General features: G+C 36.4%; 1 protein-coding gene across 1 annotated transcript in view; it reads right to left on the bottom strand.

Moving 5' to 3' along the window:
* Positions 1-8,138: 8,138 nt before the first annotated feature.
* PKIA (cAMP-dependent protein kinase inhibitor alpha) overlaps positions 8,139-17,038 on the bottom strand; it is a 42,008-nt gene continuing 33,108 nt past the window's right edge. The window contains exons 2-3 of the mRNA XM_032182903.1: positions 15,008-15,185; positions 8,139-9,873 (exon numbers count right to left, since the gene is read on the bottom strand). Coding sequence (XP_032038794.1) covers positions 9,794-9,873; positions 15,008-15,158 — 231 coding nt within the window. The 5' untranslated portion in view covers positions 15,159-15,185 and the 3' untranslated portion in view covers positions 8,139-9,793. The remainder of the gene's footprint in view (positions 9,874-15,007; positions 15,186-17,038) is intronic.

Raw genomic sequence — 17,038 nt, 5'->3', positions numbered from 1 at the left:
TGCAAGTACTATTGTATAAGAAAATACAATCACTGGCATAAATGATAATATTATGATCTTCTGGGCATCCTGAGTTAGTGAAAGAATACATATTGAAGAAAATGTAATTTTCTATGTGCCTTTGTCTCATTCAGACTGTTTCATAATCCTAAAAGTTATTGGCCTAAAAACTTACTTTTGAAGAGGGAACATGTTATAGTCAGGGTAATGAGAAATTTGTTAATATGAAATGGAATTTCTGATGAGAATGTTGCCTAACATGGGGTCCGCTGTAGCACCAGGTCATTTTTCAGACATCAGGAGAAAAGGTAGCAAATAGTTTTACTCACCAGAGTTGTGGCAATACTGACGGCATGTTATCATAAGCAAATATTTTGTGGTTGAGATGAATGGACAATCCTGTCACTGACAATTTTTAATTTGACATGTGTTGCCTTTAGAAAGTAGTTTAGATTTTAGGCTTCTCCAAAGATTCTAATACCTGCCAAACTTTCTTGAAATGTGGTGGTATTAACTCTGAAATGAAGCTAGAAGCTGTCAAAGAATACTGTGGTTTAAGGGTGATCTGCTAGAGAACTACTTTGGATTGGAGGCAGTAGGAAGCTTTCTTCTTCTTCTTAGCTGTATCTGTATAAACGTGCAGTGGTGTTGGTGGAGTGAAGAAGCTTCTCTCTGAAATTTTTTAACTGTCTGTTCCATTTTAGGCATTTGAGTTTGACAGACCATCTCGGGACAGTGAAGTCCTTTGTAAAAGCATTTTAAAATGTTCTATTTCCCCCTTTGAAGAAAGAAAAAAATAAAATTCAGATGTGAGACTGTCACCAGCAGGACACAATTTGGCAGGTATGGTAGAAAAGGTGGTAGGACTCTCAATTGCTGCTTTATATTGTTAATCTGGAGAAAATAAGCTTTCAAGCTTTCTGAGACTTCTGTTCTTGTATATCAGAGTAACAAGCAAGTGTGTATTAGCAGTCTTTTCTGGTATCATGCCTGGAATTAGTGATATAATTTACTAGCACATTGTGTCCTTTCCTATCTTCCAACACTAAGCCTCTTTGTGAGGAAATGGCAGGCTTGTTTAAAGATTACTAAAATGAAGTGGCTCCTTATCCATCTTTGCATATGATTTTTTTCTATTTTTTCTCCAATAAAAAGCTCTTGTGTTCCTTTTCTCCTTGAAGCATCCTGGGCTACTTATGGTAATAGCTACCAAATCCCTTCATTATTGGCCTCTTTAACATCTAGTTGCTTGGCCCTGTTCATGGGATTAGTACCAGGAAATAAAGGTCTATCAGAAGCACCCTGTCGTGCTTTGGAATCTCCCTTCTTGTTCTGAATTTGCCTTGATGATATTTCTGTATTATTATTAATTTGTTTTTCAGGAATTCCAGTAAGCACAAACTTCCCACAATTGTCAGAAGAGCATTCTCTGCTGTACTGACTTCATTTAATTTAAAACTTATTTGATATATACTAAGATTCATATTTTTTTGATAGTACAGGTCACCAGGAATGTACAATTTTGACTGTGCTGTCAGATTGGTGAGCCCAGGCTGGGATTCTGTGGGCTGTCCTTCTAGCAATCAAAGGCTGCATGAAGACAAGGGAATACTGCACTCCTGATTTCTGTTCATCAGCTGGAATCAGCTGCAACGCCTGCTTTACAACCTGAGGTTTATTTCCAGCAGTTATGGAGATTAGTTTTGAGGGGTATGGATGGTTTCCTGGGAAAACTCTGAAAAATAATATCTCTTTTAAGAGGCTAAGGACAAAAGTCAAATGTCGTCGTTGTTCATTCCTCCTCCCTCCCCCCCCCCCCCCCCCCCCCCCTTTTTTTTTTTTGTTTTTCTTTTATCTTCTCTCTCCACAATGCCTTCATCTTCCCAGCTCCACCACGGCTGTTCAGACCTCTGATCTATATAGGTCGGTTTAATTTCTAATCCTTCTTTTTAAAATACTATCCAGTGCCACCAGGAGGTGTCCGTGTGCTATTTATCGGTTACTTTCCATGGTGCTTGCATTTTTTTTAGTTACTTTGTTGAAGGGGGCTCCATAACAACACCACAGTGGTAGGAGCTTCTGTGGAATGTTTATTATTATACAGCATTGGTGTTTGTACTTCCAAACAAATAAGGATATCATGTTTGTGCTTGGAGAGAGTGCTTAGTTCTTTCCCTGGCAGAGGAAAATTATAGATGAAAAATACCTGTTAAGTCATCCTTTTTTTTTTTTTTTTTCTTTTTTTTTTTTTTTTTTTTATTACTTACAGCATACACTGTTCTTTGAAATATATTGTATAATGTATTGAGGATATCATTCTGTTGCTAGGGAAATGATGACTATAATGAGATGTTACACAGTCTACATTTTGACTGCATTGCAGGATCAAAGATGATGCTGTGGAAATGAAGATCTCTCAAGGAAACATGTAACATGTCATATCTGCATTTGTGTGCAACTTCTATGGTTAGTAAAAAGAGATGAATGTGTAAATAAATGAATAAAGCTAAATATCACAGCATTGTTATGTTGCAGATCCCCATTTTTTCTGTGATATGTAACTGGAAAATATCTAATGTATTTTTGGTGTAAAAATGGGAATAAAATATGTAGAGAGGCGTAGAGTTACCTTTAGGACATTATAAATCACACCTACCTAAAGTAGAGCCAATATTTATCACCACATGAACATTTACAAACATACCTTAGAGTAAATCTGATTTCATTTAAACATCAGATAGGAAAAAAAAAAAGTTGGTAAAATATGATCAGCCCTGTGTATAATGTTGCCATAGCTTCCATAGCTTCAGATCTAGTTGACAGTCTCCCTTTTTGAGCCAGAAGTTATCATTCAGTGTGTTACTACAGTTGCAAGCACTACCTGCAGATGTGCGTGATGGGGACATGCAGGACTGACACTTTTTTAATGCCTGCACAATCAGATTGGCTATTTCTGCTTTCTCTTGCATCTTGGAATTAACTTGGTTTGATAAAGTGCATTCTATCTTTGCTAATGAGAAATCAACTAGTCTAAGAATGGTTTCCAAATACAATGGTTTGTTGTATGGGTCGTGGCCAAACTTCTTGTTTTATCTAATTATTTGTCAAATTTAATTTAGTGAAAAAGTTAACATTTCACTGAAAATTTGGCTTTCAGGGTACCTGAATAAACCTGCAACTCTGCCACCCCACAAACCCTTTCCTTCCTGAATTTACCTATATTCTTGGTCCTTTCTATTTGTAACTGTAACACCCTTCCACCAAAAATGTATCATGGCTCATAAAGAAGTTGTTATTGGATGCCCATCAGAAAAGGCAGACCCAGAAAGTTTCCGAGTAGGTCCTGACACCAATGAGTCATAGATGTCCTGTTCGATAAAGAGAAATATTAAAGCAGAAGATAGGTATCATTACTGTACGAGCTTTCACAGTGTGTGTTCCTATATCAATAGCCAGTTAAATAACTGAACTGAGAGGAATGCAGACAGCAGAAATCATTTTACAGGCAAATGAGTTGACTGAACTAGTAGAAAATATGGTGAAACTCTAATGAAAATGAATGATAAAGCAGACTTGGTAAATACCTTGATATACTTGCAATTTGTGGTCCCATGTGATAGCAGAACTCTGTTAAGACAAATGTATGGTTCTGCTGATGCACACAGTGTGATACTGAATTTCTTTGCCCAATTATATGTATCCTCTTACAAATAAATAAATAAATAAATGAATAAAATGAAAGTAATGAAACAGACCTGTCAGCATGCTACATGATGATTGCTTTCTCCTTTGCTGCCTTGGAAGCCACGACCTGTTCATACTTAAAAATTGGCTCTGTGCATGTTTGCAATATCCATGTTTAATGAACACAATGAGAGTTAATTTACTTTCTACTGCAACACCAAAGATGTAGAATAAATCAACTCACCTGCAAATATACAGTGTTCAGGCAACACTAGTACTGATTGAATGGCATGTAGCTTTACTCCCCTGATACTGGTTTGCAGAGCTGTTCAAAATCAGATGTCCCTACAAATATCTCACTTCTGTCTCTCAGATGATTATGTCACTATTTGCTATAAATTAGTTGACTTTTATTTCCCCTCTCATCCTTTTTTTTTTTTTTTTTCTTTTTATTCCATCTTAAAAATAGTGATTGATTTGTCAGGATATATATATATAAATGAAAGCAGATTTAATCATTAACTGGTTAGTGATCTATACAATAGATTTAATATTTAAAAGATACAAAACACTTACTTTCTGCCTGCTAGTGAGAGAAGGATTTTTGCAAACATTTTTGTCTCAGACATTCTGGAAGCACTCAAGATGATCTGACTTGGTCAAGTCTGTATTGGGATATCAGCTGTTATAGCTGTTACACTATACTCATGGACTAACACCAGATAATTTCTTAATGGCAAATAGGATTTAATATGTATACTGATGCTAATTTGAAAAAACAAAAACAAAAACAAAAACTTACTTAAGAACCTGCAAACTAGACATCACCAGCATCGGTCTTTTTATATGACACTGAAGCATAATGCCTGAAAATACCAAGAGATCGTTTGCACATGCACACATAATGAGTTGACAAGGCTTTCCTGCATCCATCCTAAGAACTCAGCAGCTCCAATCCATAATGCAAACATCAATATAACAGGGTAGAGCATGAAGTTCTGCTACTTTCAGAAGACTGGGATGCTTCTTGACTTGTGCCGTCAAGAAGCTTCACTCTCTGCTTTTAAGATTCGTTCACAATTTGTTAACTCAGAATTAGGCTTAGTCACATACTTAGGAATCGATTCAGTACCCTGCTATCCTCTTTGACCAGAATATTGTGTTTGACTATTATTTACTCTCAGCAAGATATTAGCAGTACTTAACATAAATGATAGGTACTAAACATCCGTATGGGCCATCTCTGTCCTTAGCATTCAGCATAGTATCCTTTATCATGATAAAAGGTCAGAAAGTCAGCCTGTGAGCCTGCAGAGAACAGTGAGAAGGTTCCGGCTACTTTAATTTCTATCATCTTCCTAGGTGTTAAAGTTTCTGCCTTTCAGAGACTACCCTGCATTCTAAATTGTCCAGGAGTCTCTCATTCTCTTTCATCAGAACCTGTTGATACTCACTTGTCTCCATGGCAAGAGCCTCAGAATTATGTCTGATTCTTTTCTAGTGTATGGCTGAAAATCTGAAGTTGGTTCTGATGTCAAAATGCCACCTAAAATTGAACACTTTCCCTGTTTGAGCTAGAAACCAGCACAGCATGACTTTCCACTGTGTGATAAAGGAAGCTCTTTTCTGCATTGGTTTCCACCTGTCTTACTATTATGAGATGTTGTCCTCCTAATATTGCTGGCCTGTCTTCCTGACTTCATGCTTCCTTCCTGGATCTTTTGCTTCTTTGGCATTAAGAACTTAGTGCATTGATCAAAATAATAAAGAGAAGCATCCTTTCCACTACAAGACTTTAGTCAGTTAACTATACAGAAAATCCAATACAGTATTCCATATCCATCTATTTCTCAGGTATTATTTTACTTAAGGGAAGCAAAGAACAGAAAATTAACAGGGTACAATGAGAAGCAGAGAAAAACAAATGAACAAGTCAGGGCAAAAATACAGCAGTTTAACAGGAGTCTACTGCTGAGGTAAAAGCAAACTATCAAAGTTCAGCTTATATTCCTGTGCTCAGATTTGACCGCAACTTCTATTCTTCTGTGAAAACATTATTGACGTTTCTAAAACATTAAATATAAACATTAAGCACACCTGGAGTTCTTCAGTGTTTAGGAGGAAGAGATACATACAATGAAGTCACAGGTTAACTATTCTGGTACTCACTCCCTCCTGGACACCAGATAATTTCATTAACCATTTGCATGAAATTTAACTCCTCAGGAACTGCCACTCATAGCAGGGCACATTTTTTCCACTTGAAACTTTAAAACTATGAAAGAAATCAGTGACAAGGGAAATACCAGGGACAAGTAGCAGATATACTGGCTGATATTTATTTAATAATTGTTGTATAGAAGATCACAATGAACTTTTGGCTTAAAATTATAATTTGATGAAACCATGGTATCTTTTAATAAAAGTTTAAAGCCCATGAACACACTAAAGGCAGTAAATAGAAAAAAATGACAGTATCTCTGCCCAATTCTAGTTTTATGTCCACTATGTTTAAAGCAGATTTAGAAGGTAAAACCTCCAAGTATGGTTGCAAACATAGTCATAAAATTTACCACGGGCAACTATTTTTTTGGAGTGATGATTCTGTCAAGGGGAAGGAAACACTGAAAATATACACCTACAGAGACAGTGAAGTAAATAAACAAAAACCAACAACAATAATTAAACAACCAACCAACCAAAAAAACCTGTAAGGTGTATTCCTTTAAACTGATAGTCCAGACCTAACTCTGCTGAGTTTATTTAGCTTTTGGACAGATTTTTCTAGCATAATTCTGGATTAAAGAAGCATTTCAACATTTTACCTATCATGAGAGCAGTAAAATACGCAGAAGTCAGATTGGAAGGTTTACTGAAAAAATGACTAAAAAAGGGAAAATAACACAATCAAAGTCTGATTCTACCATTAACATCCCTGTTATGTGGTGCAATTACACTGCAATAGAGGTGTAACTATACTTGAACCAGTGCTATTGTAATTGCTTGAGTAGTAACAGTACTCAAGATACAGTAGCATAATTTGGAATGGACGAACTCCATATATAAACATTCAGGGGGCTCTGAAGGATGTTACTGTGCTGGTAAAATAAACATTCCTAGGATCTGTTCTCCAGCACTGAGAATAGACACCAAAGAACGATCTTTACCTACACTAACAAAGAGGACCTCCAAAGCAGAAAGGTCACATGCTAACTACGTATTGAGAACCTTCTACAGTTTATGAACAGTCCCAAGCCCTGAAATTTTAGCTGGCATGGGTCAAATACATGCTAGTGTGCACTTTAATAATGCAGGGGCATAAACAATCAAATTCCAGTGGCTAAGAACATTCCTTAAAAACTTTATAGAGCTCTGTATTTGAACTGGATCACATGAAGTTAGCCTACTTTTAGATGCTGCAGAAAAAACAAATAAAGAGAATGAGCAGAATTCAACTGATAAAGGAAGCACTCATATACTTCTCAGGGAATGAGGAACATAAGTGGCCTTTTGCTCTACTAAAATTAACAGTGCTATTTTCCATCATAAAGAGATGCATCAAAAAATAGTGAAGGCCTCCATATTTGCTTTAAACACAAAGGAAAACAAGAAGAGAAACAGAAGGAATAAGCAGGTGGAAAGCAGAGAGGAAAACCTGAAATGTATTTTATTTCACAACAGAAAAGACTAAGGAAGAAGAGAAAGAAAAGTATGTAAGGAAAATGAGGAAAGACAACACTTTAACGTACTGTATTACTTATTCCATTACTAACTTTTTCCATGAAAGTTTACTGATGGTGTTTCATGTATATAAAACCCCAAGATCTTATTTCCTTCTGGTGTTAGTGTTAGATTGATGCTAACCAGCAATTCAGGACAAAAGGACGACCAGTTCTTTTCTCTGATCAGGTTGAAGACCTGATTCAGGAGCAAGGTAGAGTTGGGCGGAATCAGTAATAATGTGTTAACTTTGAAAGGAACACCAGGAGAAACAAATGAATAAATAGTTCAAGGGTAACAATATTTTCAAAGCAAATGGACAACTTCTGTTACCAAGAATATAGGGCACTTGACAGCTAATAAGACAGCAAGGCATTCAGCTTCCAAACTTTAAGAGGTGAGAATTAATATTACACTAATGAACCACAAGCATACTGCTTGGTTGTTTTTTTATTAACATTAATAAATGAGCTCATAATACTGATCAGAAGTGTTTTGTTTTTTTTTTTCTCCACACATCTCACAAAAGAATTTCATGTGACAAATACTATGATACATATGGTAGAAACAAATAACTGTGGCCACAAATATGTTTTGTTAACTGATGATTAATATATTCAGGAAGCAATCACACTATTCATTAGTAAAAGTTTACAAACATTAAAAAGTGCATAACATTTGAAACCAACAACAACACAAAAATATATATAATATATATATAATTATATATAAAGAAAGTGACATCACCTCCCATTAATAAAAAGAAAAAAATTCTTCTGACTTTGCAATTGGTGCTTATGTGATTGCCATGGTTTACTAGTCAGTCACTCTCTTTTCTCACCTCAGTCACACACAAGTATAACTTCCCCATTTTGCAGAGTTCAGCCTCATGTATGGCTTTGTCTGCTGGGGCAGGGGTAGGAAGGAAACCAATCAGCATAGCTATGGCAGAATACGTTATTAATTTATAGGTATTAATTTATAGGTTTTAAGTAGTCCCCTGGATGGACAAGCTAACCTGGTATTTCAATAAACGTCCAGTTCAGACTGCCATTTTGGAATAGCTGAAATAGGAAAAATCTAGTATTTTGGGTGCTAGCTTCCAACTCTTTCAACGTCCTTTTCCACAACCTGACCAAAAGGCTCCTGGGGCAGCTTCTAACTCTTGGCTGTGCCTGGTACATCAGTAACAGGCTAGTGGATGTGCAAGCTCAACAGCCTGATTAACTGAGGCATAGCCAAGGAGTAGAAATAGGTAGTTCCCCTGGCTGGATCTGGTTGAGGATCCACTATTTGGACTATCCTGTAATCTAAAACTCATTCCAAAATAGATAATTGGCCATAACCTATGCCACTTATTTTCCCATGTGTATACAAGGACCATCTTTAACAATGTGAACCAGAAAAATCTCTAGCACCATGGAATTTGTTTGAATTTTAACCCATATAAGGTTATAAATGTATTCTTAAAACTACCATTACAATAAAATACTTGGACTAACATTTTAAAAAAATAGCTTGGAGAAAGATTAAGAAATTGGGAGTAAAATTAGAAAACGGGGAAGAATAACATCAAAGATTCAGTCTGAGTCTCTGATATGCAACTAACTACAGGCAAGTGGCAAAAATGTACCAAGGACACAAAACACACCGAAGTATTCACATTAATGAATCGTTTTGAAGGCTCATCTAGTAACAAATTAGAGTGTTGCTGAGTCATTTAGGTTTAGGCATAATCAATTTAGCGGTTGACGTTTTAAATCTATCATGTGCACATCACCACATTATGCAAAAAAAACCAGCCCTTTCAAAACGCGTGGTAGAAAAATTCACAGTAACAGAAATATTCTTCATAAGCAGTTGAGAAGGGGCAGTGTGGAGCATCTAAGTCGTACAATACAAAAACCATTGTAAATAACAGAGCTGTAAAACAGACGCAAAGTTCTAAAAACAGTGCTTTCTTTACAGTTCTTTTAATGGGTGAACACTTTGGCCAGAGAATTTTAAACTCTGAGGATCACACAAGCCTTTGCTTAAGATACACAATTAGATCCTCTGACGTTTCAAAGGCCATTTGCTACAAGATTTACCTGTTTGTTCTACTTTCTAAAAGTGTTCCCATCAAGTAGTCATTATGAAGGGATCCATCTGATGACACTATCCCAAAAATCAATACATGTTCAACCATTGCTAATGACAGAGGTAGAGAAAATTCTGTCTTCTGCCACAGCTTGTACCCCCATTTTTAGCATTGTGTTGACTGGGTTCCAGCAGTGAAGACACATGCACTTGCTTTTCCACCAGCTTGCTCATGGAAACAAATTTGTTCCAGCATGCTCTTGTAGCCTGAAAACATCCAGCAGTTGCTCCAGTCAGTCAAAGTCGGATGTCAGCTTTCTTGCTTTGCTGCCTCCCCTTGGGCCTCCCCCGTTTGCTCACTTGGATTTCGTTGTGCATCTCCTTCTCCTTCTAAAAGATACAACAAAAGGATGAGTGATCCACCCTAGAACAGAGAGATCTTGCTTCCAGAACCCCAACTGTTCTTCCACCAGTCTCAAAACAAAGTAAATCGACTGAAACAAAACAAAAATCTTACATTGAATATAAAACCTTTTACTGCTACAATACTCATACTATGACTTCAAATACAAATCCCTAGCTCCATCAGCCGCTATCCTACACCTAAAGTGGTTATAAATGAAAGAAGTTAAAATATTTGTATATTTTTGATGATTTATTTACTGTGGTACTATGACAATAGTACCACAAATAGACTAGAAAAGCCTCCTCACACCAAGTTTGAACAGAGTTTACTAAAAAGAGGTACAGCTTCAATAGGCGAAGTAGTTTGCTAAAGCGCTGTTCATCCTTTGCCTTTGTTTACAGTGCCATGCCCCAAGGCTTTCAGCCCAGCTGTCTCACTGCAAACCACAGAACGATCTGAGGAATAAAAAACATCTCACAATGACACAGTGAGCAGACAACTCAAAGCCTGTCTACAGAAAGCTAATCGGTGCCTTGACAATGGTCTGTAAATACCTACATGCAAAGTACTGTATTGTACCCTATCTTCTGCCTAATGATTAAAGACCTAGCAGGTCCAGATGGCTGAAAGCTATGTACTAATATGCCACAGATCTCTGAATGCTACAATAATTAGGTATCAATACATAACAGTAAAGAAATAATTTTAAGATTTAGATGTACCCTGTATCTTGGAGGAATTCTGAATCATTTGCATTGATCTGGCTTAGCACAATAGTTAAGAGAAGACAGTTCCAAGGACAAAGTTGCAAAGAGGTCAAAGAAGAGGCATTATTCCTCTTAATTTTTAAGTCTCTTTCATAGGTTACTCCGCTATTCAAACCCAGGTCTTTAGAATAAGGGCAGGATTCTCAACACAGATATTTATCATTTCCTCATTTTAAATTAAACTCTGCCTCTACAGCCTTATTTCTGTGTATAGAAACAAACCCTCTAAATACCTTCTCCTTTTTACACAAAAGAAATAGGATATTGGTAATGGAAAAGAGAACACTGCAAAACACTCAGACTTGGTAACTCTGTTTTGAGCATGGACTGAATACTTATGCTGCAAACTGCCTCTGAAGTTATTGGTTATTACTGAATTCAATCTGATGAGAAGTTGTATTGAAGGTTGATTAACCCACTAAAACAGTGATGTTTGTTCTGTTTGCTGAGGGTTAAGTTATAAATAACAATTTGCTTCGCAATCCATGTTCTCAGAAACCTCTCCTTATTTCTCCTTGTCTCCCACATTACAGAGGTTTCCAATAGGATTGATTTCCTGTGATTTTCACTGTGATTTCCTATTGGATAGAAACCCCTTTTGCCCAAGTTGTCCAAGTACTTTCTACAAAGCCTCTTATACTCGTTCTGATACTATAAAAGAACAGATGAGTGGAATTTCATTTTTTGATTCCTGTTTGCCTGCTCTATCCTCTATTGATACTGACAACTACAGAGTTTTGAATACCCCTCATACTATCCAGGCAACTCAAGCTTTCCTGAAAGGATTTTTATTTAAAAGCAAAACAAAAATACAAACAACAACAACTCAAGAGAAAAATACTTGCATGTATTTGTGCTTAAAAGAAAAATCATCCTGGACACAAAGTCTAGATATTTCACTACCTAAACATTAAATGTAGTGCACAAAAATTTAAAGAAAGCACTAGGATTTTAATCTGCCAGTTCTTCAAATTTACTTCTCACAAGTGAGCTCTTACAAACTCTCTGAAAAACTCACAAGTCTACATCTATTTAATCTACAATACACTTTCTTGGTACTACAAAGTTTGTTTTCTGCTGACAGAGTTCCCTTGCTAAAAAACTTAAAATAGGCTTGGAAAATCCAGAAATTGATGAAGAACATTCTGGAACTATTCTTCCTTCAAAACATGATTGCTGTAAGCTCTTAGAAGTAAGAGTTGTGATTTTAATGCAGCATTTTGATTGCAACAGGTATTATTAAAACAAAACAAAATCATACCAAATAATAAAATATTTTTAAGCCATAATACAGTTGTGAGAGTTGGTTAGCTAGCAACAGTTATTAGTTCTGTCAATGTCCAGATTTTTTTTTTTTTTCTTCTCTCAGGTTACACTTCAAACATTTCTACCATGATCTAAAATCACTTTTAATGACAAACTTCTGCAATCAGTCCTTCATTCCAGTGTGGTACTGCAACACTTCCACTATCCCCATTTTATGTAGATGGCTGGACCATCACAGCTCTTACAAGGAAGCCTCCTTCTCACTTCTGCACTGAATGTGTTCTCTGGCATATCTTCAGACACCAGGAAAACTAGCAGCTTGTTTTAGAGATTAGACTTGCAAAGACTGGTCTTCATTCTTCGTTATATTTTCGCCTTACTACATTTTTTTAGCTATGATTACCTCTAAGATTGTCTGAACATAAAGTTCCTTGGAATTGTACTGTATACCAAGAGTGAGAGATAACCAGGTATCTGGGTTACCTGGTGATTTCCATACTGAAATCTTTCTCTTCTTAGTCAAGACTAAGGATAAAGACATCCCATGATTTTTATTTATTTCACTTTTCTACTCATGAGATGTACACCAGGCTTCTAAGTTCAGATAAAATACATTGCCAAAGAGAATCTGAAACCTGTATTCTGAAGTACACGCTTTAGTAGATATGTTCACTCCATGAATATGAATATTAGAAGGTTGTTAACTTATTATGGACAAAGAACACTGGAATTGTTGTTCTGAAGTGAGACTATTATACAGACATTATATGCAGTCAACTCTTGTTTATCTTTAGTTGGCTTATCACTGAGGGGATCACCACCACTCACTTCAGGTATCAAATAGTGCATGACAGAAAATTCATTGTCTTGGAACAAGGCCTCACTGCCTATTGTTTTTCAAAGCTGTTTCTGGTCTTAACAGGAAATGTACCTGCATGCTTTTCAAAGTGGATACACTAAATATGCTTGGGTAGCTTAATTTACATATATTTTATAATACCTTTTTTTTTTCTTCTTTATCTGCATTATTCTACTCTGTCATTAATCTGTGCAGTTGAAAATTGTGCAATTGTGCTTGCATTTTTGCAAGAAGATGTATATAGCTGTAATAAAAATAGGATAAAAAGAAAAAAGAATCAAAACTTGGTATATGTATTTGTATAATGAGGTACCACTTAGCATAAGGTGTTTGATTGACATACACCTTGAAAGAAATAAGATGTAACCCCTAAACATTTGTTTTTCTCTTAATCCTATCAGGTGTGATGCAAATCTACATCCTGCAAGCCCTAACATGATCTGAACTGGAATTGGGGATGCAAAATGTTTTTCATCCTCTCTTCAGTTTGGAAGGACATGACAGGATAATACAGTAATACTCACAGGAATGATAATGCAATGCATTTTCCAATATTTGTGGTTTGGAGGCTTTTGTCTGGCACCAAGGTGTACTAACAATACAAACGTTAAGTATATTTTCATTGTGTCTAATTAAAACTGCACCGCCAAAGAACTATGCTGGCATTTTTGTGCATCTATCACCTAATGTAACTTTATGAGCAACTCTGTATATGTTTCTGCAATGATTAACAGTTACCCAAGCTGCAAAAGAGGTCTCCTGAAAAGACTCCTGAATTATGTATTAACATTTAGGATAACAGTTATTTAAACCATTCTCAATGCTACAGAGCTAGCTGCATGTGCAAAATGCATACTGACATATATTACAAGTACAAACTCACATTCTTTTTATAGCCCACAAAAGAACACAGTTCTGGCTAATAATCAATCCCAACAGCTAACTGAAAAGTAGGAATTGTGTATATGTTTGATCTTGTCCATTTAGAAAATAATTTTGATAAGTGTAAATTTGAGACTGAACAAATGAAGCAAGGGGGAAGGTTGACACTATGCAAGTTAAATACCACCTACTTTGTGTATTTGTCCAACATTTTAGACATATCCCCACATTAGAACAAATAGACACACCTACATGCATGCTCATGTATTAATAACACTTTTCTTTTTAAACAGAAAGAAAAACAAATGCTTTGCACAACTAGAAGCGCATGCATCTAGAAGCTACAGGCCCAAAGCTGGCAACACCAGAAGGAATGACCTAGGATGTATGTCTGGTAAAGCCAAAAGAGAACCACCACCCAAACAGCACCACAACCACCTGAACATCTTACTGCCACATCTGATTTTCCAGTGATAAGATCACCTCTCAGAGCTCTTGCCCTTTTCTCTCACACAAATATGTGTACAAGAGAGGACGGCTGCTTATCAACACTGTATTTTTGCTGTGTCTACATTCTTCTGCTGTTATTAAGTGTAAGACTCCTTTCCCAAAATCTGAAAAGGCCTTTCAAGAATTTATGAGATCTGTTCATTAACCTCCACCCAAATAACATTATATTAAATACATAGCCATATTACTATTTTTATTTAATGTAAGGCCCTTCACCATACACTGTCCCTCCTTTCTCTCAGCTGAAGGTGTACAACCAGCTAAAAATTTTGTTAACATCAGAGGTTGAGTAAGATTTAGGACTGCATTAGTGCTAATTGCCTTAAAAGAAGGACAAAGCATCAACATAATCTGGAAACAAAGATACAAATGAAAGAAACATCAATGCATTGCTATTGAGCTGTCCTCTGGCAGATGAAAACAAAACTAATCTCTGCAAGCATTTAAGCAGACACATGGCATCTTCTACTGGCTTCAAACCAAGGCGCTTCCTTTAAAGGATACTATGAAAAGTTGGGTATTAATTAAGACTTTGTTATTTTCTTTGTTGTACTTAATTTTCTGTGAAATTTATCCTAACATGGACATGCGCTAGGCACTCACTGCACAAAGTGTTTTCTTGTTTTACTAGTATGTTGCGTTTGCAGATAGGTTCCCTTTTACGAAAACTGGACTTCTTATTGCAGGCAACCCCTGCTCATATTAGTTTCAGAAAAAAAAAAAAATGTTGTTGAGGGACAAGTGAATAACTCGTGCACATAAGCCATTTTTTGTGTACTACTTTTTTCATTTTAAGTTTTAAATAAATACATTAGCAGACCAAAATGTACTTACCTGCTTTGTTTATATCAAGCTCTGATAACTTTAAGGCTAGTTCACTAGAGTTCCCACCTGGAGAGGACACAAGTATGTCATGGAGTGCATTTCTTCTACCTGTTCTTCCTGAAGCAATAAAGTCTGCATATGTAGATTCCACATCAGTCATTGCTAACAAATATCCACATAGCAGTACCTGGATGAGAGAAAAGGAAACACCAACACTCAGAACACCAGAAAAACAGATAGTATGAAAGGAGAATAGAAGAGCTAGAGGGGTCTCATTGTGGAATAGACTGGGCATATGCAGTACTCAGCAAAAGGAGATGCCTCAATCTAAACATTTGGAGAAACTACAGCAGAAACGGAGTGAAAAGAAAAAAAATCTGTGGATTTTATACAGTCTGTATTCAGCAGTACTTTAAACAACTTCATTTATCATACTTCATAAAACACTGGTGAGTACTTTATAAAAGCAATGACCTCAGCAACATAATTTCTCTATAGAGCTGTCTCTGCTTTTAATATTAGCTGGGAACTAGGAGGTAGGTAGGGGGTGGAACAAAGTTCTTTTCTGCACAAAAGCAAAGCATAAGGATTAAGAAAGTACAAATCAGTAACACTTTGCATGTAGACCTGCATGCTAGTGCACAGGCACACAGATGTTTTGTGCATTTTCCTTTCCTGTAGTACAGTTAATTTCAGCATTGTACATACACCCCTTCAGACTCAACGAATTTATTTTTGTGTGGTTGCTGCAGCAAGGTGCATGTATTACCGTAAGGTTACTGTGATGAGTACAGACAGGCTAATCAAGTGCAAGAAGAGCCAAACTAATGCAGGATTAAAAAGCTAGGCTCTGTAACCTAGCTATAGCTCAGAACCCTTTTTCCATTGGAAAATAAATATTTCTCATGTCATTATGGAATAATGTGATGATACGCCTTCATGTGAGCTCTGCCAAAGATACAAGGAAGCTTGTGTTTCACCCTCAGTAAGAGAAAGATTTGTAACCCTGCCGGAACATCTGCTATAGCTCTAACCTGCTACATTTATTTATTTATTTATTTATTTTTACCCCCAAATTATAGAAGCATAACTATAAACCTTGCAGGGAGAACACTCTCTTTTGCTGATCCCACTTTTACTGTTAGTTCCATTTGCATTCATCTAAGGCTTTCTGCAAAAAAATAGATTACCATGCTTCAAATGCAACATCCCTCACATTTTATGTTTGGATGTAGGAGGGAGATCAGGGAAGCTTTCTGGTAGCGCAGTACTCTGAAGAAAAGCAGCACTAGGGAACCATGGAACAGAAGCAGCACCCCCACAGCTATATGCTGCCTTCATTTCTAAGCAGTACTTCTGTTTTTTTGTACTGCAGAGAGAGAAAATGGCCATAAGGGAAACACTGCACGCAACTGCATGCAGTGAGAAGGCTTAGCTGTTATTTCCAGAGAAGATTAATATTTACATTTGTATACAGTGTACAAATGTTTTTATCCAGATCTTACCATATGCACTCGCTGGACACTGAAGAAGCCCCTAAAGTCATCAAACACTAGCAGCAGCAAAAGATTTGACTTTCTTTCAATAAAAAGACAACTTTTTTTTTTTTTTTTTTACACTCTTGTTTAAATAGATACACGACAACAGCCAACTCATTCCCACACTTAGTTCTGAACAATCTTCACAAATTCTGTCCATTCTTCATCCTCATGCTATTCCTTACCTCCCCAGCTTCAGTCAGCTGTCTGAGGGTGTACAAAGGAGTTGTCTGAGAAGTCAAAAAAGGATTCTAAACCGTATTTTATTTAGACTAAATATAACTATATCATATATCATTGCAAGAGTGATGTATTTACAAAGAAGTTCGGGGCTATCACGTTTTGGTGTCCCATGTCAAACACCGGATGGCCAATGGGATAATTTTTCTCCTATGAACAATCAGTATGAAACAGGAAACTACTTTAAAAAAATAAAAAGCTAAAACCTAACAACAAGCATCCAGGGAAGTGAAAGAGGTCAGCATTGACTGAAAGCATGCCT

This window comes from Aythya fuligula, chromosome 2, assembly GCF_009819795.1.
Source record: "Aythya fuligula isolate bAytFul2 chromosome 2, bAytFul2.pri, whole genome shotgun sequence".
Taxonomy (NCBI): domain Eukaryota; kingdom Metazoa; phylum Chordata; class Aves; order Anseriformes; family Anatidae; genus Aythya; species Aythya fuligula.
Note: the sequence above shows the minus strand (reverse complement) of the source record. Positions and strands in the feature narration are given on the sequence as shown.